Source organism: Drosophila navojoa, chromosome 2, assembly GCF_054131105.1.
Source record: "Drosophila navojoa isolate 15081-1374.11 chromosome 2, UAZ_NAV_1.0, whole genome shotgun sequence".
Classification (NCBI taxonomy): Eukaryota; Metazoa; Arthropoda; class Insecta; order Diptera; family Drosophilidae; genus Drosophila; species Drosophila navojoa.
The window spans coordinates 12,310,106-12,336,141 of record NC_142890.1 but is presented as its reverse complement, the minus strand read 5'-3'; the positions used below and the strand labels follow the sequence as shown (position 1 = coordinate 12,336,141).

General features: G+C 38.4%; 4 protein-coding genes and 2 long non-coding RNA genes across 12 annotated transcripts; 3 read left to right on the top strand and 3 right to left on the bottom strand.

Annotated features, from left to right (window-relative positions):
• Nucleotides 1–562: 562 nt before the first annotated feature.
• On the bottom strand, nt 563–3,181 carry TMEM216 (Transmembrane protein 216). Of its 3 annotated transcripts, none has more exons than XM_089256242.1 (3): nt 3,056–3,181; nt 2,016–2,377; nt 563–1,194 (listed from the first exon to the last, which is right to left on the bottom strand). In XM_089256242.1, exons 2-3 carry the CDS (start codon nt 2,230–2,232, stop codon nt 1,001–1,003), a joined length of 411 nt encoding a protein of 136 aa, XP_089112368.1. In that variant the 5' UTR covers nt 2,233–2,377; nt 3,056–3,181; the 3' UTR covers nt 563–1,000. The 3 variants fall into 3 exon arrangements, with proteins under 3 accessions (XP_089112368.1, XP_089112369.1, XP_017969121.1); XM_089256243.1 differs by having other exon boundaries at nt 2,016–2,374; nt 3,056–3,173; XM_018113632.3 differs by having other exon boundaries at nt 2,016–3,169.
• A 1,408-nt stretch (nt 3,182–4,589) lies between these two features.
• On the top strand, nt 4,590–7,594 carry m-cup (ankyrin repeat protein mann-cup). The gene is made up of 5 exons (XM_018111772.3): nt 4,590–5,141; nt 5,385–5,707; nt 5,777–6,951; nt 7,015–7,143; nt 7,201–7,594. Exons 1-5 carry the CDS (start codon nt 4,960–4,962, stop codon nt 7,423–7,425), a joined length of 2,034 nt encoding a protein of 677 aa, XP_017967261.1. The 5' UTR covers nt 4,590–4,959; the 3' UTR covers nt 7,426–7,594.
• A 542-nt stretch (nt 7,595–8,136) lies between these two features.
• On the bottom strand, nt 8,137–12,208 carry knk (cytochrome and DOMON domain-containing protein knickkopf). Its single transcript, XM_018111769.3, has 6 exons — nt 11,402–12,208; nt 10,661–10,880; nt 10,243–10,590; nt 9,624–10,177; nt 9,346–9,568; nt 8,137–9,278 (listed from the first exon to the last, which is right to left on the bottom strand). The coding sequence occupies exons 1-6, from the start codon at nt 11,583–11,585 to the stop codon at nt 8,648–8,650; spliced, it is 2,160 nt and encodes a 719-aa protein (XP_017967258.2). The 5' UTR covers nt 11,586–12,208; the 3' UTR covers nt 8,137–8,647.
• Nucleotides 12,209–13,539: 1,331 nt separating this feature from the next.
• tws (protein phosphatase 2 regulatory subunit tws) lies at nt 13,540–21,657 on the bottom strand. Of its 5 annotated transcripts, none has more exons than XM_018111779.3 (5): nt 21,157–21,339; nt 19,601–20,173; nt 15,758–15,909; nt 14,892–15,695; nt 13,540–14,829 (listed from the first exon to the last, which is right to left on the bottom strand). In XM_018111779.3, the coding sequence occupies exons 2-5, from the start codon at nt 19,605–19,607 to the stop codon at nt 14,461–14,463; spliced, it is 1,332 nt and encodes a 443-aa protein (XP_017967268.1). In that variant the 5' UTR covers nt 19,608–20,173; nt 21,157–21,339; the 3' UTR covers nt 13,540–14,460. The 5 variants fall into 5 exon arrangements, with proteins under 5 accessions (XP_017967268.1, XP_089112246.1, XP_089112244.1 ...); XM_089256120.1 differs by having other exon boundaries at nt 19,601–20,133; nt 21,157–21,331; XM_089256118.1 differs by lacking the exon at nt 21,157–21,339 and adding an exon at nt 20,946–21,106.
• On the top strand, nt 17,827–18,787 carry LOC149092143 (uncharacterized). Its single transcript, XR_016196154.1, has 2 exons — nt 17,827–18,119; nt 18,182–18,787. It is a non-coding gene; the product is annotated as an uncharacterized LOC149092143 (long non-coding RNA).
• On the top strand, nt 21,572–25,620 carry LOC149092142 (uncharacterized). Its single transcript, XR_016196153.1, has 2 exons — nt 21,572–21,701; nt 25,440–25,620. It is a non-coding gene; the product is annotated as an uncharacterized LOC149092142 (long non-coding RNA).
• Nucleotides 25,621–26,036: the final 416 nt, after the last annotated feature.

The following is a 26,036-nucleotide window of genomic DNA, read 5'->3' as shown; positions in this document are numbered from 1 at the left end:
TTTCTAAAATGTCTTAACTACTTTCAGTTGTAGTTTAACGAATTTTCTAGTATTTCTACTATTTCAGCTCAGTTACCATCTTAACTTTCTAGTCTAGTATTTACAACCCCCTGATGTATATCATCCAAAGTCTTTCGGTCTAATGACAGCCCCACAATGTGTCTGGCTGGCCTAAACCCACTAGCAGCCACTCGATTGGCTTCGTGTATGCGAGTATTATTACAGTTGAATTAGAATTAGAAGTGTATATTGCACCTATAATGAGCAGCGACAACGATGCCAAGCGGCGCAGCGGCCACTGCAGAGACGACAGCGACTACTTATGTGGAGAGTGCATATAATTTTAGATCATTATAAGCGTATAAAAATACGCCAACAGCGAGCGAGTCCGAGTCAAATGCGGCGGACGACAAAGGCCGGTCAAAAGAATGCGCTCCGAATTCAAATCAAATGCCGCTTTTAATCGAAACGGACGAGTCGCGTCGGGTTATCGTGCATTACACGTAATAGAGCTTACATAAGATATTGGTGGATTTTTTTTTATACGAACCTCGTTAGTAGAGCGTTTGATCAGCTCCTCTTTGGATTGAAGTGATTTTGGATTTATTGCGGTTTTTTCGTGGTGCGAGGAGTAATTGAAGGAATACGCCAGCGTATTTGCGATGGTTCATCTATAATATCTTGTCATCCACGTAGACCTCTTCGATAAGTGTTGTAGATCCTTTAAGTCGTTGGCTGTGTGCGTGTGTGAGAGTGTGCGGGTGTATAACTGTGTATATATGACTGAGTGTGTGTGTTTGTGGGCGTGTGCTTTGGCGGCTTAGCCTACACCAAAATCGCTCAACTTAAATGTAAACTGCCTGACGTAACTATACCAAATGATGCGTTGTCGTCGTCGTACTGCTCCATACCCAGCAGCAGCTGCCAGTCCCAATCGAGGTTCAAGCAATGCCGCCGTTGGCTTGGCCATGGACATCGACGTGGCAACGTTGACCAACTGCTAGGTGTATGTCACGGGTCGACACATTGTACAAATGAATATGCTGGCATAAACTAGCTCAGCACCTTGTAGGGTGATCATTAAGGCACTCAGAATAATTTCGAGTTTAAGAACATAAGTTTGAAAACAACACAAGTAGATAACAATAGCAAGACTGGGCAGTGTTAATATTACGGATGCGGTTGCTTGCCAGCCTGTGAACGGGAAAAGAATATAAATAGAATGTGAATAGATTGTGTGGGAAAGTGTTTAATATGATATTGAATACAAAGAGTATATAAACAACTTTGTCTTTTATATTCCTTTGCGAAAATCTTAGAGTATTCGTTTGCTCCTAAAAAAAAGCTATTAAATAAGTTCATGCTCTGCTAATGTTCATTCAAAATAACTATTAGATTATATACTATTACTAGATTATATACTCTGCTGACCCGAAAAATCAGTTCAATGAACCGAATGCAGACTCTACATTTTGCTTCACAAGTGCAATTGAACATTTTATTTAAGTTCCGTACAGAAATAATTCCAAATTTTGAAAACACTTCAAAGCCAGTGAGCAACCCTTTGTTGTTATACATTCGCATCTATAGATACGAACAAAATTACGCATACGCCACGTTGAGTGTGAACATATTTATGAGCTCTGGGGGTTGAGGCGATGCGAAAGGAAATAAGAGTCAACAGGGATGAGAATATAAAACAATGATGACGCTCGTCGCTCCATGAGGACCGCAACAAATAATTTAAGCATGTCATCATAGCAGCCACAGCTAACACCCCCCAAACACCTAAATAGTTAACAACTAACAGCCTCCAGCCAGCAACAGTTCCTCAGTCAACTGTTGAGTTCTCCGCACTGCACAGCTCATTAAGTAAACAAATGCGAGGAGTAAACATAAAAGCACCATTATCCATGTATTTAAGTCTACATTGTGTGTGCGTATATGTGTTGGTGTGTGTACGGTGTCAAGGGGAAGGTAAATTTCTCCTCACCCTCCTCCAATGGATTACTCACCACGATCGCTGAGGCTACTTTTGCGGCCGAAGACAATGCGCAGCGTTTCGATGATGCACAACGATAGCAGAATCGTTGCCTCACGTGACAGAATGTTTTCGCCATAATTCAGATTGATTGCCTTTAGCACGCCCACGCCCACCTCGAAGGCGGCGTACATGCCAAAATAGAACGAGTTCAAATACATGAGTATCTCATATATGAGGCTGGCATTCATATTTTTGCTGTTGTTGTTGTTGAGGCTGCTGCCGGTCCTATTGTTGTTATTCCGTTTGTATCGCTGCCGTCGTCAACCTAGGGCAAAGTCTGCCCTCCGTTGCCCGTTGTCACCGGGGCAGCTTGAAGCAGCAGCAGCAACACTGCTGATGTATGAACAGATGATGTTCGCTTTAGAGTTTTTGTTGTTCTTCTTATAGCCAAGTGACCCAGGCAGCAGAAGCAGCAGCAGCAGCAGGTGGCTCATACACACACACACATGCTCTCATACATATATGTATAATATATATATATATTTGTATATATATATATATATATATATATATATATATATATGAGCGGATGTGTGGCTGTGTGCGTGGCTTTGGGCGGGGAACTGGAACTGTTTTGCCTTGAGTAGATGGCGCTCCGCTCTCGGTGTATTTTTAATTGTGTCTGCCCATATGCATATTTATTTTATCGCCTTATCGTTTTCTCTTTTTGTTTTCGCTGCTGCTGCTGCTGCTGCTGCTACTCTTGTTATTATTTGTCGTTGTCATGGAAGTCTCCTTGTTGCGCTGGTAACACAGTAACGCAATATATTTTTGTGCATGTGTATGTGTGTTCCACTACCAAATACTTGCGTGGAAATTGTTAAAAGACAACAACGGCACTTATATAAAAACCAATTTTGTATTTGCTGCTATGTTCTCACACACGCACACAACAACAATACCGCGTAACTTTATAAACGCACACAAACACAATTTAATGACAAAGGACTGGACTGACACTCCATAAACATAAAGCAGCACGCGTTTGTAAGAGTCTCTTTGGATATTCACGTAAATAATTTCCAAATTTTTAGCTTTTATGGTGCTGTTGTACTTTGGCTGCACATGTGGAGTATATTTGGGTAGTTCATCAGTGAGCGAACAAAAGAGTTGTTCACTGAACCAAGTAAATGAGCTTGTTCTTTTCTACATAACAGAAGTTCCTTTTGCACAATAGTTCCAGTCCGCTGTCAGACAATTTGCATGCTGGAAATGGAACTTTGAACAAGATATTCCAAGGGATATTTGAGAAGGAAGTAACTAATCTGCCGAATTTCAAATTTATAATATACAACATAAAATTTAATCAACACATGGATAAATAACGTTAAGAATAGAAATTGCGTTAAATCATTTTAATTTTGCACATACAGAGTAAATAAACAAAAGTTTAAAATCCCATGCCAACAGTTCCAAATTGAGTTACAATACTGACAAAAGTGTAGATTGAGTATCGTAACTCCTAGGTCGATAGGTAATATTGTAACGTAAAACTTATTCAAAAAATTTCCGCCAAAGCCAAAAAAATAGTAATTACTAAATAAATATGCAATAAAATGTACAAAGAGTAATATGAATGTATGTACAATATTTTTAAATTTATCCAAATATTAAGTATGTGTATATATGAACATATCAGAGTCGAATTTGAAAATATTTGGATCACGAAAAGAATTTAGGTTAAAACTTTTTTCTGATCTTATTTCTTGACTAATACTTTTAATTTATTTACAATATTCAGATAAATGAAAATACGTGCCTGTTGATACTAAACAACTTCAATCAGCAAAATGATGTTGGACTCTGCCTAATTGTGTGGACCTGGGATATTTAATAAATTGGCTAATTTATATATGAAAAGTTTCTGCTTTTATATTCTGAAAATTTGTATATGATATTTAATAATTGACTTAAATAAACAACAGTATTTTTAGACTACAGAAATATGTTTTACTTATTCATATATGTAAATCAAATTATCTATGTATGTACATTGTATCATGTTTTTTAAAACTATAATAATGTTACACTTTCCTAAAGCTGCTGAATCTTGTAAAATCAAACGTTATTAAATGTTTAACGATGTAAATTTTCATCAAACAGTATGCCAACATCGCACGTTATATTTAAAGGAAATGAAATATGCGATTAAAATATACCGATACTTTTAAATAATCGAAATCTTCGATAGTCTAATAAATGTGCATTTATATTATTTTCTACTCATTTGGTACTGTAAGGAAAATTTTTAATTTAGATTTCATGTTTAAGCAATTTATATTAAAAATTAATTTCCAATATTGCACTACAATTTCGATTTTTAACTAAATATCAAAGCAACGCATTCTGAGATTCCCTATCTGTCGAAACTAGGTAACATTATTACAAAAATAAACTAGAAAATCAAAGGCGACTTTCATTTAAAACGCTGCAAACTTAATTTACAGATTGAAACTATCCGCGAACAGCCGACGAATGCGAATTGCGAAATAACCTTATTTCATTTTGAAATTTGATTTTGCAAGCTTTACAGTACAGGCAGTATTACTCAACACTGGCAGTCTGGGACAGCTGTTTACTCTGTTTTGTCATTTGTTGTTGTATTTTTTGCTACACATAAACATTAAATAAATGAAAATATAAAAATAGTCAAAGAAAACGTTTCCTGTTTATTGTTTGTTATTAAGTTTTACCCAGATTCTAAACATATTATGCACTGCAGTTGTCCAAAAACTCGCTCCTGTTTTATGTTCCCATACATTCAAAATTGATTAAGAAGAAAAAAAAAGAAAGTGCTTGGGCCACAGAGCAAAAACTGAAAGGCCTTGGAACGAACACACAACGCAACCTAATTAAATTTCGACCAAAGGACGTGTACATTATTCGGCAATTGGCAATGAAATTGTGCACTGGCAATGAACTCCAGACTTGAAGGCAGTTATCAGCTCCAGGGGCACTCCAGCCCTATGGCCAACGAACGCAAACAGAGCAGTCCCAAAATGGAAATAACTAAACTTAACCATGAGCTCATCGAGGAGTGTAAACGTAGCCATGAGGATTCCATCTTGCCGCGCCATTTACGCCACGAGCTCGAAAAGTATGTATGGGTGATAGCAGATGTAGGAATATGTGTATGTGTGTATGTTTAGTTAACCAAGTTAGTCGTACGTTTTCTCGTCCATTGATAAGAGCGACCAATTACCGCATAATCAATATTTTCATTGCTATGGTTTTTGCTTTGTTTTGTTTATGTCGTGAGACAGGCGTCTCTTATCAGCAGGCGACGAGCAGTCCAAATAATTTATAATCATCATGATCGCACTTCCCTACTTTATTGCAGGCATCCACGTGAGTCCCGACGCGAAGTGGTTAGAAAGCAACGCAATGGCTGTGCGCCACTTTTCATTGCCTGCAAACGTGGCGCAGTAGTAATTGCAGAGTATCTCATAACCATTTGCGAGGCGGACATTGAGCAGCGTGGACACTATGAAGTGCCTGAGGATAATAGCTTCCACCATGTGACACCCCTTTGGGCGGCTGTCGTGTCTGGCAAACTGTCCATGGTTAAGTATCTGGTGCGAATCGGATGTGACATTAATGCCATATCGGATTCGGGTTCCACGCCCGTTCGTAGTGCCTGTTACATGACTCACACGGATATTGGTAAGTCTGATTAACCTATTTATATAATCAAGTGGTTTATTTATTCACATTGCTTGTTAAATTGTCTAGTTAAATTTCTGGTGGAAAACGGTGCTGATATCAAAAAGCCCAACATCAATGGCGGCACCTGCCTTATCAATTCGGTGCAGTCAGTGCAGCTTTGCCTGTATCTGGTGCGCAAAGGGGCCGACATCAATGCTCGCGACATACAGGACAAAACGGCACTACACTATGCCATACAGGAGCACCGGCTCGACACCACCAGAATGCTAATAGAGCAAGGAGCCGATCCATTTGCAAAGAGTCGCTATGGTGACGATGCGCTGCGAACTGCTTGCCTAAAGGGCGCTCATCAGATATTCGACTATTTGAAAAAGGAATTGAACTACTCAGTGGAACGCATCGCCGAGGCACACGAATTGATGGGCTCTACATTTCTTGATGAGCATAATGAGTCACGCGTCTGCATCCTTCACTGGCGAATGGCCCATCACATACGCGCCGCCTATACGCCTTACATTGAGAAGAAACCAAAGGTTCCACTGCGAAAAGCTTATGAGAATGCCGTGGAGTTTGCAACTCTAGAGGAGCTTGACAACATTGCCACGGACATGGATGCAATGCGGACGCAAAGTCTATTGATTTGTGAACGGGTCCTGGGCCTGACCCACAAAGATATGTTGTTCCGTTTGACATTCAGGGGTGCTTCATATGCGGACTCTCTGCAGCTCCAGCGCTGTATCGATCTGTGGCGGTTTTTGCTCGAGGTGCGAGTATCCAATTGGTCCATATTGCATTTCGAGACATGCTTCGCTGCCCAGGCATTGGTGCGTCTAATGCTAGATCTCCATGTACGCAATTCCAGCCACATACGCAGCGATGCACGAGCTCGTTTTATGCATCAGGATAATTTACTGCCCAGATTTGACGATGTATTGGGAGTATTTCGCACGCTCGCTGAAAGCGCTGTCGAGGTCAAGGACCTGCTGCAAGTGCGACCCGTCTTTCGACGCCAGCAGGAGAACTATGACCGAGTATTGCGCTGCCTAGCACATCTCATCTATTTGCTGATAAATACCGTCCACACAGAGGCTCAGCATAAGCTAATATATCATGCTGTTCACGAAACAGTTGTTGTTGGCAACGTGCGAAGCGCCAGCACTGCAGACACCCTGCTCCACTTGGGCGCCTCTCGGCTAAATGTTATTAAAAGCGGTTACATCACAGAAGATAACTTTGCCGATGTGGGTTGATCGCATTCACCCAATGTTTTTCTATTATTAACCATATCATATTGCTGCTTGCAGAAGACTGTGTTCCCCAATGCGGATGTTATTAAATTGCTCATCGAGTGTGGGATTGATGTGAATACAAAAAACGAAGCCAAATCAACGCCCCTACATGTAGCCTGCCAGCCTTACAATTACGACAACGAGGTAAGATAAGAACTTGCATTCGTATGGTATATGCTTAAAGAATTGTTTATATTTTAGATTGTGCATCTGCTACTTAAGTGTGGAGCGGACATCGATCAACCGAATCGGGCGGAGAAGCGACCATACGATTCCATAGCATCCAATCCCACCAACACCATACCGTTGCTCAACTACATCTCGCTGCAGTGCCTATGCGCGACGGTCCTCAGCAAGCATAAGATTCACTATAAGGACCAGTTGCATAAACAGCTTGAGCAATTTGTGCATAACCATGAACCGTGAACGGTGCACCGTGGACAGGACACTTTGGAATGCATGTCTCTGTTAAAATTGTAAAGAAAATGTGTATTTAATTTGGCCATATCTAAATTTTACCAGTGTATTCTCTGTTACTTATTGTCTATCTATTCTATACTATATATAACAAACTATCTCTACCATTGTTAACTTATTCGGCTAAAAGTAGTTTGAAACTCAAATATGATGCACGCCAAAAGGGTACACAAATGGATATGAATATAAGTGAAAGAGTACGTGTAACAGAAGCAAAAAGTGTAAGCGATCAACGTGATATTAAATCTGTATAGGAAAAGGAACTAAATCAGAAATATTTTAGCAAACCTGCAAACAAACTTAACAGAGAGAAAAGCAAGCGACAAGCAAATGTTCTAAGCAGCTGTTCAACTAGTTCATAACAATAAACTTTACACGTTATCTACATTCAGATATATGCCTGAAAAATATACATACATATATATATATATATACGATAACATATATATACATATACATATTATATACTACATACGGTTAGAATAACTAATTTATCACTTGTTAACAAACTGAAATTAAACTCCAATCGCAATATTGTAAAATGTTAGTGGGCCAAAATGGACAACTCATCACACTAGTTGGCTTTAATCATTTATAACTGCTTTAAAAATGTTGCCTATCTATTACGCACCTTATAAAAAATAAAAAAAAAAAGTGGGCAATTGATTAGAAAGCTCACATCAATTCATTTTAATTAATAAGTGTATTTAACTGCTGTTGATAGCAACAGTTGCAGCAACAGAAGAAAGTATATATACACACATAAAGACTATATATGGGCATAATTGAAATCGAATCTAATCAATAATTGCATAGTTTACAGTTTACAGTCAAACAAATGAATCACCTCCAAATGGCCTATCTTGAATTAAATAATACAGATATTGTTCACATACATACAAACATACATATATTAGCTATATTAAGGTATTAACAATCAGGACAAAATGCTTCTGTCTTATGTGAAACTCTGCCTTTATTAACGAGTTATAAATTACAATACTTATGCTTAAATGGGCAGGTATAATACATGCAAACATACATAAATACACACATATACATATATATACATATATATGCAAATTGTGACTGATTGACTTATATTAAAATTAAAACATACAAAAGAGTATCCTTTGGGGCGACAGAAACTGTCAAGGAAGCCAGTCAACATTTACAGTGCCAACGGCATCAGCAGAGCCGTGAGTGTCGTCAGCCACGTTGTGGCCAGGGAATGCCCAGCGTTGCGCAACTTCGTATAGCTGTCGACAATGTGGATCTTCCAGCCCATGTTGCCGTGCGTAAAGGAATTGTAGTATACGGTGTCGGGCCACGTGATGTTGGGCGTAATCTCGAGCAGCGCCGGCGGCTCGTCGCTGCAGATGTTGATCAAGCTGCGGTTGAATTTCTTGAATGTAGGGAAATTGTCATCCAAGCGACGGTCGTAGTGATCCGGATACCGGGACAAACAGAGCGGACCCGCAGCTGTGGGCTTGGGTCGACCACGACGCGTAAACTCTACGCCAGCAAGTACACGAATTTCGCTCTGTTTGGCATCCGACAGCCGATCGTAGCCGCCTTGCGGATCATCCGTTATGACCAGTGGATGGTAGTGCTCCGGCGAATGCGGATTGTTGCCGCCGCGCACCTTAAAGGTGTACGTCAAACCACGCTTTAAATACAGTTCCGGTATCATATAGCCATTGATGTACCAGGCCAAGCCGCTCGACACATGGCCCGTAATGCCCTGATAGCCACGCAGACCGCCCGAGGGGCCCAGATAAGCATTAAAAGTGCGCACGGATCTGTAGGATAGGAAATAAATGTAAATATGGCGATAATTGAGGCATATCTGCGAGCATCTTTGCTTACGCATCCGTAATTCGTGCACGCTCCCAGATCTGCACTGGAGTTTCCGCACGTTTCGTAAAGCTAAAGCAATCGTTCACAGGTTCCGTAGTGTTAAAGTCGATGATTATATCACTCTTGGGATAGTATGTGTGAAACGCTGGCTCATTGTTGGAGTCCAACTGACCAAAGGCCCAAACCACATAGTTGCTGCGATCCAGAAAGATTTCCTTGTCTCCATCATCGGCTGCAAAGAGGGAAATTCATGAATTCAAGTCTATATTGGGGAGAGGGCCACCCACATGACTTTAGTGTGCGCCTAAAGCTGATTGTATTGATGCCATCCTTGCGGGCGTATGTATTCAGCTGAAAGCTGTCCAAGCCGCCTACGACGTCATCTCGGCACACGCCCTTATTCTGACCCAGCACCTGCACGCATGGAGCCAGCGAGGTGATATTGTAGTCAACCGTGTAGCCCCTGATGTCGTCTATATACGCCACGACGACGTCGGCACCAATCATTTGACTAGATACATCGGAGCCTGAGATGCCAAAGGACATGTAATCCGTTTTCGCCACCTGACCGGACAGCTGAAACGTAATCTGCGGTCCGAAGACCTCCCACGACACCTGCAGATCCTTGTGCAGCTGCCGGCAGTTGGGCAGCGAGAACTCATACGGCGTGATCTTCACTAGCGATGGCGGCACATTCAGCCCGTCCGGTATGAGAACATGACCATAGTTTTCGTTGTCGGCCACGTCATAGATGCTAATCCAATCAATGTCGAAGATCGTCTTGTCGCCAGGCAGTTCCAGCATAATGGTTTCCTTATTGTAGGCGCGTATGGGATCGAGGCTGGAATGGAAAACAGAAAATCGTAAACGTTGTTATCGAATCCCATTGTCTAATCTATGACTCACTAGCCCCGCTCGTCCGGAATCTTGCTGCCCCGACTCGACGGCTGAGCACCCACGCCCGTCCAGAAGAACGTGCGCTTGCCACGCCCATCGTACGTAAAGTCCTTAATCCTAATAGTCTTTGAGTCCAAGATCTCGATGCTGCTGCTGCTCACATTGTGGTTGCGCTTGGAGAAGGTGCCGCCAATCTGAGTGCGTGGCGGCTCGAACTCCTCGGGTATATAAACGTCGCCAAAGTTGTTCTGATTATTCAGATCGTAGACCGCCAGCCACTTGATCTCAGTCATTTTCTTGCGATCGGGCAGCGTTAGCGTAAAGTCCTTGTTATGATAACGATCCAAAATGTTGGTTCTGCGGTTATTCAAAATAAAGAGAGGCTTATTTAATTTTCATATCTAATAGTTATTATATGTTTACTCACTTTCCGTACTCGTCGGGCACTATGAAACCTTGCGGACCTGGTCGATTGCTGGCGCCTGACCAAAAGAACGTATCCGCACCGTTGCCATCGTAATTAAAGCCCACTAACAAAAATGTATACTCATTGACAGCGTACACATCACCGGACACCTGATGATGATACGAATTCAGTTTGCCCAAATATTTGCCCCGATACGGACCATCCTCATCTTCGCCTTCAGCTGTAAAACAAAAATATCAAATTTATTTATTTTTATTTACTCAATATTTTTCTCACAGTCTGTAGATTTATTCAAATATAATAAAAACAAATAAATTTATTAATAAACACTTCGAGAGGTTTTTAAGAAAACCCAAATTTTTCAAACGTTGCTGACTAACTCCTCAGTTATTCACGCATTTAATTTACTGCCACTAGAGCAGAGAGGCAAAATCTTTTGTCTCTGCGCTCCCAGTTCCGTTAAACCGGCAAGCAGTCAGCAACAGCAACAGCAACAGCCACAGTAACAGCAGCAGCAGAAACAACAGCAGCAGCAGCAACGGCAGTCAGCAGCGCAGTTCCCAGTGGACATACATAGACCAGTTTCGCTAGTTTCTCACGAAAGTGAATTTGTTTTCGCGCTGCTGTTATTTTTGTGTTTCGTAGTTTTTCTTTAACGTAACAGACATTTAAGTTTCTCTTTCTTTTGCTTGCATTAGGTTTACACTTACACATATGCACACTCATCCACACAGTACTTACTTGCAGCTGTATTGAAGCCAAAGAGGAATAGCGCCACCAGCGCTAATAATAGCTGCTGTCGCAGTCTGCGTCGCAATTGCAGCGCTGCTAGCTTACGGCCTCTGGGAGCACTAACAGGAACTGCTGCAGCGACAGCGCAGTCGCAGCAGTGACAAAGAACGCCTTCTTGTCTTGTCAATGTCATTGCACACGTTTGCGTTGCACTCCCTCTCTCTCTCACTCTCGATGTCTTTTAACTCTCTCCACAGTCAGTTATCCACGTATGTAGATATATTTTGCAAATCGTAGCTTCGCTTTTCACACTCTAATTGATTCCAAATTAATTAAATGCACGCACTACCATTTTCATCAAATATTTTTGATTGTTGGTTGGTATTTTGGCTTTACATTTGCGTCACTTTTCTTGCTTCCGTGACGAATTCTTAGCTTGTAATTGTTACCGCGGATTTTTTTTTTTTTTTCTTAAGGTCGTTTCGTCATTCGCATGCGTTTTGCTTGTTTTGTTATTATTGAAATATGTAGTCGAAAACTGGTTTAAGTCGCAGATCCAAAATCAAACCTGCAGCGAGCCACAAAACCAACCGCACGCTCGAGCTGCTCACGATCGACTGAGCTGAGCGGCCGTTAAATTTTAATTTCTTCTTTACTGCGTTTGCGCGCAAAGCTCTCTGCATGTTCCTCTCTTATGGGCTGCGCATGCTCTGCATTACAATATAGCCAAGCCATGCGTGTAACGGTTTCTATCGCTAGCGCTATATGGAAAATGCGAGGGGAGAAATGAGTAATTCCAAACGAATCAATGCTTAAAATAGCTTGAATATGTAGACTGCAAAGTACAAAACGGAGGATTGACAGTGTGTACACACTTGCATTTGCAATTTGATTTTGAATTAATTTGAATCATCTGACCCCATATTCCATAGTAAAACAACCGTATAAAAGTCGGATTTCTTGCTTGCAAAACTAAACTTCGTACGTTTGCTTTTATTTGATTTACCATTTTTGTAGCAATTCAATAAATCTTTTTTAAAACTAATCAATTGCATTTTTTTCGCTTTTTATGTTTATTTTTATATTTTTTACCTGCAATCGCACATGGATTTTAGTTCATTTTATGAATGTTTTTTGTTTTGTTTTTTAATTATAATTGTTTTGTAACTTTCTGTGTATTCATTGCAAAAATTGTATGCGATTTTATTTACAAAAAGGCGTGTTAAGATTTTATGTTTTAAAAAATGTCCATTGCCTAACATCAAAATAGGCCGCAATTTTTGCAAATCGAATCATTTAATATTTATGGAGAAATTGTTTTCATATTTTGTATGTATGTATGTGTTTGTGTATTTGTCTGAAACAAAATGTACATTTTATGTATTAAAAATATAATTTTTGCTTAAGTTTTAAACGAACTTCACACGGTTTTATTACAAACAAATTATTTTTCACTTTTTTTATTCTTATTATTTTGGGCTTAATGCTTATTTATTTATATATATGTAACTGTTATTCTTCCTGCACTCTATTACTGTATAACTAGTTCATTGAAAATACATATTATTTAATACATAATTTATTTCATAAGAAGCACATTTTGTTTTTGTTATCATTTATGCGTTTACATTCCACTTTTGAACTCGCTTTCAATGCCTGCCACTTCATTTAAATATATATAAATATATATACATATATGTATGTAAATATTTATATATATTGTATATTTATATATTTTTTTTCTTTATAAATACCCTAAGAAAGTCGACCGATTGTGCATGACGGGACGGTGAACTAGTCGAGTAAAACAAATATGACTTTAGGATTATGGAAATAAAAGTCACCAAGTCGAAATGGTATGAGCTATTCATGTATGAACGTATGTTAATCAATGTTGGTCTTGGACGCATGCACGCAAAGGGTAACTAAAAATAGCAATACTTAGCTTAAAACGTAGTGTATAAAAATAAATGGGGTTTTAGCAGGATATTAAATTATAGAAGTTGAGAACACTAATTAAATGTTTAACTTAGGTTGTGATTTTGAAGCTTCCTCAGCAATCTGCTATGTGAGACAGCTGATTTAAATTTTATTTTATTTTATTTTAACTTGTTTTACATTTTCTCTTTTACTCTTAATAGATTAAATTTATTTTTTTTTTTTTATTTTTTTTTTTTTTTCAATGAGCATTTTTATTTATATTTTGCGTGATTCTCATGAGTGATAACAAATAAGGATAAAGGTTGAGGAAAAGGCATGCGCTCGAGTTGTTTTTGGATTGAGATTTAGAATTATATATTAGAGGTGATATTTAAGTTTTTTGTTTTTTTTGTTTTTCGTTTTTAACAGCATGGAATGAACTTGATTGAAAACGAAAGTAGAAATATACAACTAAATAAAGCGCACAACATTTGCTTAAAACATTATTCTTTTATATGATTTCCGATTTTGTTTTTTGTTTTTTTTGTTTTCTTTTTTCCTTTTTTAAACTTAACAAGCGAACATAAAACGAATGAACCTGGTTTCTAATGTATGACAATATGCATTTTGTGATTTTTTATTAGAATATATTATTTTCTGTTTATTTTTATGTTGTTCATTAGAAATACTTGGGCGCGTAATTATGTATACATATAAAAAATCTTGGGGGCACTATGTTGGATAATTCGATTGTTTCTTTGATTACGCTACAATGAAAACTAAATATCTGCTTCATTATATTTCCTTCATTTTTCACTTGTTTGTTTATGTTATCTATGTATAAAAATTTTTATTTATCTTGTATCACTAAGGAAAAATGTTACAAAGCTTTTGCTATGGCATTTATGTGTATGAGTATGAGAGTGTGAACATGTGTGTATGTGCCTGGGCGTGTATGCGTGTGTGTTTATGTATAAGGTCCTGATTAAAGGTTAGATAAACAATATATGGATAATTTGACAGCGCTCTTGAAATAAATCAATCGAATTAACATTTAAATGAAGCGACTGTTGCCACTGTTGCCAAGGCTGTGCCGAGGTCCTAGTAGTTGGCGTGGATGTGTACAATGTTTGCGAATTAAGTTTTAGCTAAAATTTATCCTGAAATATGAACAAATTATTAGTCGCGGCCACTGCGATGATATTCTCTTCGGGGTGCCAGGCGGTGTGCAAGATTTTCTTATTAAAGTCCAGACAATCGACGCTGATTTCATCCTTCTTTCGTTTGCCGCCAGTGCAAACTTTGCGTGGCTTTAGCACCGTCTTGGGCTTTATAATGTCCCTGGATGCCTCCAATGTAACATCCTTTTTCGAGTTGCGATCAAACACACGGAAAAAGTTATTGTAACTGCCGGTCATTATTGAGGTATCCTTGCCATTCCAACAGCACTCGAACTTGTCAAAGATGCAGTCATTCTCATACAGAGAGCACAGCTTGGCCCGAAGATATTCATGTACCTGCAATGAGTATATATTCGATTAGGATTTGATCGGAGAGCGAGAGCCTGATGACTACTCACCGGGTAGGTCTCAATGGGTTTCGTTTCCATGTGCAAGTCCCACACCTTGATGCTCAAGTAGTCTCTGGAGATCATGTAGCGACCTGAATTGCTCAACTTAACGTCACTTATGGAGCTGATTATCTCGCTGAAGAAACTGCGATTCGTTGGATTTTCGGGCTCCTCAAACTGTTTGCTATGGCGATCGCATAGCGCCGCCGATCGCATATCACATAGTCGGATTGTGCCCTTGGAGCTGGAGTAGACAAACACATTGCATTCGGTCGGATGGAATTCCGCAGCGGTGATCACTTCCGTTAGCTCCTCCATGTTGGTTGGCTTGATGTCAACAATATTGTAACTCTGATTGACCACCTCCAGATGCCAGAGGTTGATGCGTAAATCGTCGGCCGATAGGAAAGTCTCTTGATCAGAATTAACGCTAATTGAATTGATGTGATAGGTGTGTGCATTGGCAAAGGTGCGACGTGGCGAGGCCTCCACCATAAGCGGTACTTGCTTCACAGAAGGAACTCGTAAGGCGGTTACATTTTGTGGATCTCTTATCAGACCGTTCTCCTCTTTTGTGTTGTAGCCCTCGAATGACTTGTCGCGCTCACTGACCTTCCACAACTTCACAGTTTTGTCATTGGTGGAGAGCAGAAAGTGCACGGGATTCTTTTGATGGAGCCATCGTATCTTATTGATTTTCTCCTCGATTTCCAGCGATTTGAGATAGTCAAATTCAGGCTCGTGCGATTGGAATGTCGAATAGACATTATATTCACCGCGTCGCGGATTCGCAGTTTTTGAGGCGGGATCACGCTGCAAGCGAATTTAGTTGATTAATTGAATGAGCCACAATTGATAATTGAATTAATATTTACCTGAAAGATGACGACGCGACCGCCCTTATCGCCCGTGGCCAGCAGTTCGCCATCGTGATTGAATTCCACGCAGGATATGATATCCGCATCGGTGACATCATCGTCTAGGGCGCCCTTGATCTGTGAGAAGCACCAGGACGCCTCTCCATTACCTGTCGACCCAGCCGAAAAATGAAAGAGAAAAAGAAGAGGACGAGAGATGTTCAAAAATTAAAAAGAAATATTCAATTTCACAATTTCCCATCACAGCCCATCAGAATGCTCAAATCAAAGGACCAAATAAGTGCTTGTTACATTTGATTTTCCCTCTCGCCCAGACACAATCAATAGCTGTAGCTGCCAGAGGACAACGATGACGTCTGCTGCGTATGTCCTGCTGCCTTGCCTTGCTTCCCTGCCACAGCCTGCCCTGCTCAAATATTTACTAATGACGCCATTTCCAGCCACTGTCCGCATTCAGCTTTTGCCTTTAAATTGCTTTAAGCATTGCTATTGCTGTTGCTACTGCTGCTGCTGGATAGATATATGTGGCTTATTCATGCACCCAGCGATATCCCTCTGCGCCTTCTCTACTCTTCTGTAATATTTAGCAGCCACTTTTTGCGCTTACTGCACGTCGTTGTGTAAACGTTGTGCAAAAGGTTTTCATTTCGCAAATGTTTTTGGCTCTTTTTCCTTTTTTTGTTATATATATTTATCTAGACTTTTCTCGTCCTGTTTCTGTTCTGAGCATTGTTTACAATTTCAATGCATGGCAACATCGAACTTCAATTTCACATATTGCATGTACATTGAAATGTCACGTGAATAACTTTGTGCTCTTAGTAATTCCAGCCAAAAAATAGAACATACTTTATAACAAAATGGGCAACACAGACTTGCTATGTTCGACAGATTTTTTTAGATTTTTAGATTATTTTCATGTTGAATAATTAATTTACATGAATAAGCCGAAGGCCCGAAGTTGGCAGTGCTGAATTTTTTTTAGATGATAGATAGATAGATAATATCCTACTCGACACATTAATCGGTAAATGTATGTGACGCAATGTATTCGTGCCTTACTTAACACATTCGAGGGTATTCTCAAAATCTAATGGGCATTTGGTGGTCGTGCTTGCCCTGCTGCTACTCTTTCGATATGTACTGTTGGCTGTCCTGGCCAGTGAGTGTCTGCTCTGAGCATGCTGTCCGTCTATCTGGCTCACATTGTGTGCCTATTACGCGATTGTTCAAAGAGCCACAGGCGACGTCATGATATGATTGACGAGTCCGCGCTGTGCGCCACTGATGACAATAATAGGATCAGTCAGTCATTCAGTCACTCAGTCAGTTGGGCGGTCAGGCAATCAAACGGCCGACTGTCTATTTTTAGCCGAAATGAATATGATAAACTTTTACATTCGTAACGATTACGTTGCCAAAACGAACAAACAAACATCCACGCCCAGACCCGGACCCGAGCCCAAACCAAAACCACTCAACCACCCAGCGACCCAGTCACACAGTTTGGCAGTCATTGAACTCATTTCTTTGTGATTTTGGTTTGAAAGGAAAATGCTCAAGATATGTTCGAGCAGAAATAGAATGCGCACAATATATTGTTCGCATATCTGTGAGACAGCCGCGACAGACAACAGCTAACTAAAACATGGCACCACGAAACACGCCCAAAGTGGCAGCGTTGCGTTTTCCGGGTCAAGGCGAGACTCAAACTCAGCAATTTCCCAGTTTTTGCCAATAGCACAGGCCAACAAAGTTTGGGAACATATATTACCTAATATTAGCTATACATAAATAATTAAACAAATGTCTTAAATCAAAGGATGCTCATTATGTAAAGAACCTGGACCCATTGACGTAGATAACCGTGGTTGACCTCAAAAAAGTGTTTATCAGTTACTCGGCTAGATAAAGTTAAGACTTTATTTGAGTTGGGTAGACTTGAGCACACATTTATACCACGTAATGGTTTGTTGGGGAAAATCTGAGTAAGCAAACGAGACAATGAAATATGTTCAAATGTATGTATACATAAATAAATATACATACAAAACCAGACAGTATTGTTTTTCGATTAATAAAAATAAAATTACAGCTGTCATGCAATTTTCTTTTTGTTATTTGATTGAAAATTATATAAAGCCTTTAAAAATGTTGTATGCTACGTGAATTTGTATCCACCTTAGGCTAGTTTTACCGTACACTCTTTTATTGCTAGCCGGCATGTTTTCATCTAGCGTAATGATTTCGATTCTATCTAATGGTCTAATTACGCCTAAACTCGAACACAATTTGAAACAGATTTTTGGGTCTCGCTCGCCTAATCGAACTAATTCCTATATACACATAGGGAATATATGTATGTATAATAGATATAACATCTAAATGTTACTTAAATATTGACTAAATCATTTAACGCAGCCACGCAATGTGGCGACAGCCACCTCGTACCACCCGTGCTTCTGGAACAAGCGACCTCGAAGCGAGCGCCTTTACCTGATTGACTGCCTCTGCCTCTATCTCGATAGATAGAATGCAGAACGACGATGGGATGGAGGAATGGAAGGAATGGAATATGTATACAAATATATATGTAAATGCGTGTATGTGTATGCAGCATTCACTTGTAGGTGTGCACGAAATCCATTGGACAATAAGGAAGCTCGCTCGAACTTCTTAAGATGACGAGCGAATAATTTGTAACTTGCTGAATGCGCAATTAAACACATTAGGAGCAAGGCCCATTCGACCAACAATGCTCTAGTAATGAGCGATAAATTAAATTATTAATAATTAATATCGATTTCTAGCCCAGACCGATAGTGCAAACATAAATAAATGAACGAATGCATGTGAATTCGTAATAAATAAATATAGTATATGTAAATACATATTGTATTGCCAATTTTATTAGTAGTGTAAATAAATGAATTTAACGAGTAAATTTGAAACACATTATATGACTAATCTTGTAAGAGGGAGGCACACAGATAGCAAACGAAATATTCCCCCATAGAGATACAAATGTATACAGACTTAGTATAATAACAGAAACGAGACACGAGCCAATGTAAATATATACATACATATATTTATTTGTACGACATATGTGTTCTCCTATACATACATGTACATACATATATATATCTATCTGTAGACCATGCCTACAAAGTCTGTGTTTGCGCAATTGCTTATGATTTAATTAAAGTGTTTGGGTTCTTAAATAATGCCAATGCAAATGCAATTGAACAACGTCTTGGCTGATAGAAAAGGGTTGCTGCACCGGTATAATTACCTACACATTGCCAAAGTGCCATTGGCAAATTGCTCAAATTGCATTATAAACAAATTCCAATAATCTTCTCAGTGATCAAATATCCCACACACACATATACATACGTATATACACACATGTGCGCTTACATCTGGTTTCGTGTTGTTTAGGGGAAAAATACATACGTATGTATATATGTATGTATGTATGTATAGCGCGACGTAATTTCAATTCTTATTGAATTGCTAAGATCAATGCTATCTGATAGATAGACAGAGTTGTTTATGTACGAATAAACTAGATCGGCTACTATTTGATTTTATTTTTATTTTGTTTTTTTTTTTCTTTGTTTATTTCGTGTACAATTTGTTTAAACGTTTATTTGAAAAAATTTAATGCAAAAATCAAAACTCAAATCAAATCACAAACCCAGCGAGATAAACACGCACACACACACACATATATATACACAGAGCGAGAGAGGAAAATATGTTCATTAGTGTGCATGTGTGTGTGAAAGTACCGCGACAACAAAAAGAAGGCGAAGCAAAATTAAAGCGACTTACCGGCCATGACAGTTGTACAGCTTTCGTTGAACGGCGCGCGCAAGTTACCAGGAGGCAACACTCAGAGGCAACAACAACAACAACAACAAACCGAACGACCACACAACAAAAGCAACAAAATATTAAGGCCAAGGAGTTGCGTTTCGCGCTCACTCTCTCTCCTTCTCTGTCACTCACTAGCTCACTTTTTTCACTGGAAACGCTCTCTTTAGTCTAGTGTTTTTAATGTGCATGTGTTGAGAAACGTGCTTTTATTGTTGTTGCTTTGGTTGTTGTTCTTATTGTTGCGGAGGAGTGTTGAGCGCGGTTTCTTACGTCGAAGGAGTTGAGCTTGGCATACAAAAGAGAAACGACGAACACAACCGAAAGCAAAAGCAAAAGACAAAACCAAAGTGCTTAACTTTTCGTAGCTTTTGTTTCCTCTCTTCTCTTTTGTTGTTGTTATTTGGTTTTTATATATGTATGTTTATGGCTTTTTTTGTTTTTCCTGTCGCTGTTGCTGCTCAGCACAACTTAAGCACGTATACGTATTACTGGTGACGACAGTGACGTCGACGACATGTGGGGAAGAAACTGCAAAGTAGGGGAGTATTTCTTTTTACATATGCCGACAGCAACATAGCAATGACAGCAGCGACGGAGACGATGAGCAGTAGCAGCAGCAGCACCAGCAGCGCCAGCGGCATCAGCAGTAACTGCGTATGTATGTATGTGTGTATGTATTCGTGCAGCCGGTGGTTGTGCCAAAAATTATCTCGAAAATTACTTTGCACTATTTCTAGACGATTCGCGGGAGTGGAGCGTAGAGGACTCCAAGTGATAAACGAGGCACTGTAAAACGATATTAACGCGCCCGCATATTTGCTAAACAATGCGATTAATATTATTTATTTTGTGGCACAAAACAAACACCAACCAACAACAAATCGCCGTGTCGACGTCTTCGTTTTACGTTTGCCTAACGCCTTACGCCTTGCGCTTTGTTTTATCGCAATTTCTTTGCACGTATGTATGTATGCATATACATACATATGTATGTATATGTACATATGGACACATACACATGTATTTCTTTACAATCTAACCTTCAAAATATATATTCCTTGTTTAGCACTTAATCTTACAGCACGAATTTCATACTCATATTTATTTTACATTCAGTTGCAGCTTGCACGCTTTTCATAAAAGCGCGCTGACAGTGGCAACGGCGTCGCTGGCGACGACGCACAATCAATATTCGATTAAAATGCGCCTCGTACTTAATTCTATAATTTTTACTTTATTTTTATATATTTGTTTTGGCTAAACACTGCACAGGCTAACGCGTCACGACAAAGTTTATCACCTTAGTATTGTACGCGCGGTTGAACTCGCATGACAAATATGGCAAATACAAAGAGGAAAAAAAACCGAGATTCTAATGCTGCTTTGTTCAACTGCTTCTTCTTCCACTTTTTGCCGCCTCTTTTGATGCACTGCTTCGTCGCCGCCGTCGTCGTTGCGTTGCGTCGTCTTTTTTTTTGCAAATGCGGCAGCGGCGGCCAGAATTTACGCACTTTTAAACTATGTACATCATTTCAATTATACAATTTCAATGCGGCAATAACACTTCAACGAGCCGTTAACAGTTTTAACTTAATTTATGACTAATTTGTTATGAAAATTTCAACGTAAAATGGAAGTACAAAATGTATTGCAAATTTCGCACTTTACAACAGCAGTTTCGAGCCACTAAAACTGCCGCAAGCGAACGGCGTTGCGCATTCCGCACAGTATTGCACAACGCGCGTTTTCAGTACTGTAAAATACGAAAACCTACAGCTGTCTGGGTTGTCGCCTGTTTCCAAACGCAACATGGCGCGAAAAATGTAAACTTAAAAATGAAGAAGTAAACACTCACTTTGCGGTTTCTTGGCTCCATTTATATTGATGGCCGTGTTTAGCATATTTCCGATTTTCGTTATGCTCGATTGTCGCATAAATGTGCGCGGTGGTATAGGTGGTGGCTGTGGATCAGGCGGCTCCAGCACCGGACTCTGGCGACCCCAACGACCCATTTAGATGTGTTATTTAGTCTATGTTATTTGGTTTTGATGTTACAGTTTGCCTGCTGTAAATAAAAAATAAAAAACAAAATGATTGAATCTATTAACATATATATATTTTAAAGCACGCTCGCTTACACATGCACACACACACGGACAGTTATTGTATAATGAATATTTGCTTAAAACTTGGTTACTTTAGGCCTTAGCACATGAGCGAATTTCGTGTTTTTCAATTTGTCTAGCAATTAACACCTATCCTCTTCCCTTGCCTCACTCTTTCTCTCTGTACTCTGTCTATTCCCTACTCTTTCCCTCTCCCTCACTCACACACATCAGTTTTCTCTTTCTGACTACTTGCACTCATCAGTTAAATGTCGCACCGGCTAGATTTATATTTTTCTTACCAGATTTTTGTGCACAAATTAATTGTGCAAATGAACATGTCGTTTGTTTACATTAGACATTACGCTTACGTATATATATTTACTATTGCTGTGCAAATTTAAAAAACATAAAAAACACCTACTATATCAAAACTTTGTACGTTTTAGAGGTGTGTCTGGCGTCTATTTAGCGTTAAAGGTCTATATTTTTTTATTGATAAGACGTTCTTAACTTAAGAGAGCTGAATACTAATTTCCCTTAATTTGTTAAATAAAACATAAATTAATAATATATGTATATTCCATAAAACCATGTAAAGTGCTTACATTTCAATTAACAATTACATATTTATCACACTTTTATTAGGTGAAATTTGTCAGTGGAAAATTTATTGTGTGCCAGCAAATATCAAATTTGTATTAAAGTGCAAGTTTTTTAAATAAATAAAAACGCAAATAGAAATATTCAGATATATTGAGTCGCATTTACACACAGCTAACACATTATAGTATACGTGACCTAAGCATATGTTACGGTACAAATGCAAAAAGATACATATGTATGCACATACAGTTCCCTTCATAAAAATAGAAATACGTCGTCTTCCCCATGTAAAAATCTGGTTATTCATATTTAATCGATTACATCCTTGTATTTTTCAAGAATTGTTATGTGAATGAAAAAAAGCAAGAAATAATTGCTGTTATTTTTTCATTTACTTCATGTGCTTTGTGCTGTTCATTTAAATACAAGCATTTAGGCATACATATATGCATATATTAACTCCTTATACGATAATATACATTTAATGTATTTCTACTCAAAATTATATTGATTTTCATTAAGTTATAAACTTTCATAAATGTAAGTAAATATTACGCCTTGCATATGTTAATGTAGTCCTATTTTAACGCAGACAGCTGTAAATATGCAACAAGTTGTTCTGAGGCATGCGCCTAAGATGAGCACTAACAAAACAAAGTGCAGAATTGAAAAAAAAAAAAAAAAAACAAACAAAACAAAAACAACAGCAACAACATGTTATTCTAATCCAATTAATGGGTCAAATGACTTGGTGGGAAACGTGAGTAAGCCAGTGGCCGAAGCATTAAATGAAACTGTGGCAAATTGCTTTTTTTAGAGTGCCCTAGGAAAACGTCGACATTAGGAAAACTGAAATGGGGAAATGTCATTGAAGTTTTAAATTAAACATGCACATAATAGCAAGACAAAACAAAGCGAAATTAAATTTCCGAAATAAAAATACAAACGCATTTGTTTGTTTTTGTGTTTGGCTTAGTCACACATCCAACGATACAAAATAAACAGCGGCCAATGTTTAAGAAACGGCAAATTATGCTGTCATTGTTTTCTATTTTTACTCGCCTGCCTCTTCTTGTTTCTGCTTTGCGCCTTTACACTTGCACAGTTGCATAAAGATGTTACTGTGTTTGTGCTTTGCTTTATTTTCTGTCTGTCTCGCTGCTTTAACGTTCGTACAGTTGCATGGTTTTATTAGTAGTTTTGTAACATGTTCTATTTGTGAGAAATTTCTATAGTATTTTTAATTGAAAATTCCCATTCAAATAACATAATTTACGAACAAATTCTTATATATATTGTTGATGTTAAATACATGCATATGTATGTAAGCCTGATATAATGATATACAAATTTAGTTAGGGCATTTCAAAATTCGATATAATCTTTCTTTTTTTCATTTTCAAATGTGGTGAACTGCAAAAAACAAGAGATAGCAATAGCAGAACAAACGCAACGGAAGAAAATTGGGAAGAACAAATTATTAGAAACGAAAATATTTTGTTTTGTTTTATTTTAGCATATGTAGGGATGTACATATTTACATATATGAATATACATATGTATGTACGCATGTACATATTTTTATTCTGCAAACATTGAAGGTAGTTTGCTCCTTCCCCTGGGTCTTGTTTATTTTTAAAAGAATTTGAAGGAAATACTAAAAATTCGGTAGCACACACACACACACACGCAGAGCAACTACAAGCGGGTCTCTAAAAATAAGTTGGACGACAATTTGAAAGTCCAGCCGCACGTGCAACACGAGACCAGCACACCTGCTTCGCTCTGGCCAGCTCTATTTTCGGCAGCTACCTAAAAACAAATTAACTGAATTCCAATTTTAAGCTACTTTCATTTTTAGAGATGAGTTTGGTCTGAGTTATATTTAAACGCTTTCATCAGGATGCGTGACACATTTCTCTATTGACAAGCACGGTGGCTTCATTCATTACTAGAGATAAAGGTGAGATATATTGACGGTGGCAGTTCCGTATCTATTCATAGATAATAAATAGATATCGATCTGGCAATATTGTTATTTTGTTTTTGTTTTGTGGCTTTATCATGCAGTTCGTCTAATTAATGCACTAAATGCCGCAACTAATTAAACATTTGACAAAATTAAACAGACTTTATGCGCGTATTATATGACAGCTCTTAAGCTAAACAAATTACATGAAGTCAGTGGAGAGATAAAAGCGCGTATTTTGTTCAAGCAATTTGAATGAATTTGTTGTAATTGATGCTAACAGTTTTAGCAAATATATAGTTTTTTTCGACATAAAACTTAGTGACAAAATAGCTGCCATTAATTGTTGTTATACAATGAATTTACTTTTGAATTTATATGGCAAATACAACTGTTGTTGTTGTTGTTTTTGGTGAAACAATGTTGTTAACCTCAAAAGCCGCCAAGAACGTCAACAAAACTAAAACTTGGATCGCACGTACAAAGCGACGTAGCGTCTAGCAAGGAGGCAGAGTTGTAGGAAGGGGGGAGGCTTAGGCTCTAAAACGGTATGGTGATACCTTTGTTATGTGCTATATGATATCATTATGTACACACACACACACACACACGAACAGTAACTGCACGTAGGAACTCATTACAGATCCGCATATACCTAGGTACGTATGTATGTATGTATGTAACTTATTATTGGTAGGTTTACCGCAAACTGACGCAACTTGACAAAATTTCGTTTTGTACGACAAAATATATATTGAAACAGGTGTATTGCCAAATATGAAAAAATTAACACCACAAGCCTTGAATTAGTCAAACGTTAATAGCAGAACGTTTGCTGCTTTTAGCTGAAACGGTTAAGTCACATAAAAGTTATTTGCATGTTTTCATATATTTTCTTGTTTATTATTATTTTTTATGGAGGAGTTCGATATGACTTTTATTTAACCGAGAAATGATTCGTTCCAGTAGATTCGATTTTTTCGTCTATTTGGTATTATCAGTTCCTGATCTTTTTGTATTTACAAAATTTTTTTGCTCAATTCTTGCCTTATTTTGTATTTTAATTGCAGTTTTGTTTTGCTATCGCTCCAAATGAAAATAACGGTATAAACAGTTCCGTTAACAACACTGTTTTATTGCTTATGAGCACTTGCACTTTCGATTAAAATTGAAATTGAACTTGAAAAGGAGCGACAAACGCGTCTGGCACTTACATCTGCCGTGCGCTTGACAAAGGCACTGAAACTGATTTAAATTTTTATTCAACTTGAACGTAACGCAAAGCAAATCAAAAACCGCAAAAAGCAAAACAGTCAACGCGGCGTCGTTAAAATTAGCACTGAACTCGCATGCGTCGCCCAACGAATGTGCGGCCTATGATTTCCACATAACACGTACAGTGGGGCGGGGCCTTAATGATGTAGACAAACTTCAGATATGTAGGAAAGTGAATAATGTGCATTGGAGTGAACAGTAAACTGATTCCGAGTTCCCTATTTAATGAAATTAGAAGCTTTTTGAGGAAGTTATTTCTTTTGTTTTCAATTGTTATTCAAATGGTTCTTCCAGAAAAAATTAGTATCAGCCTACATTATTATTACTGGTTCCGAGGCTAAATAGACTATTTATTAGTTATAATTTGGCAATAGCAATAATTTTAATTCATAAAATCGTGCTCGATTCCCCATCTGTGTTCCACTGTAAACAAACG

What these genes read in the sequence shown, in the direction of transcription:
- TMEM216 (XM_089256242.1), bottom strand. Translation starts at nt 2,232, where the DNA reads ATGAATGCCAGCCTCATATATGAGATACTCATGTATTTGAACTCGTTC. An exon ending in AAGTAGCCTCAGCGATCGTG is followed by an intron (nt 1,195 to 2,015) that starts GTGAGTAATCCA and finishes TCCCGTTCACAG; the next exon opens with GCTGGCAAGCAACCGCATCC.
- m-cup (XM_018111772.3), top strand. Translation starts at nt 4,960, where the DNA reads ATGAACTCCAGACTTGAAGGCAGTTATCAGCTCCAGGGGCACTCCAGC. An exon ending in TTACGCCACGAGCTCGAAAA is followed by an intron (nt 5,142 to 5,384) that starts GTATGTATGGGT and finishes ACTTTATTGCAG; the next exon opens with GCATCCACGTGAGTCCCGAC. An exon ending in CTTACAATTACGACAACGAG is followed by an intron (nt 7,144 to 7,200) that starts GTAAGATAAGAA and finishes TTTATATTTTAG; the next exon opens with ATTGTGCATCTGCTACTTAA.
- knk (XM_018111769.3), bottom strand. Translation starts at nt 11,585, where the DNA reads ATGACATTGACAAGACAAGAAGGCGTTCTTTGTCACTGCTGCGACTGC. An exon ending in TAGGCGCACACTAAAGTCAT is followed by an intron (nt 9,569 to 9,623) that starts GTGGGTGGCCCT and finishes CCCTCTTTGCAG; the next exon opens with CCGATGATGGAGACAAGGAA. An exon ending in CGTGCACGAATTACGGATGC is followed by an intron (nt 9,279 to 9,345) that starts GTAAGCAAAGAT and finishes CCTATCCTACAG; the next exon opens with ATCCGTGCGCACTTTTAATG.
- tws (XM_018111778.3), bottom strand. Translation starts at nt 21,657, where the DNA reads ATGGGTCGTTGGGGTCGCCAGAGTCCGGTGCTGGAGCCGCCTGATCCA. An exon ending in TGGAGCCAAGAAACCGCAAA is followed by an intron (nt 15,910 to 21,500) that starts GTGAGTGTTTAC and finishes CTGGGTCGACAG; the next exon opens with GTAATGGAGAGGCGTCCTGG. An exon ending in GTCGCGTCGTCATCTTTCAG is followed by an intron (nt 15,696 to 15,757) that starts GTAAATATTAAT and finishes ATTCGCTTGCAG; the next exon opens with CGTGATCCCGCCTCAAAAAC.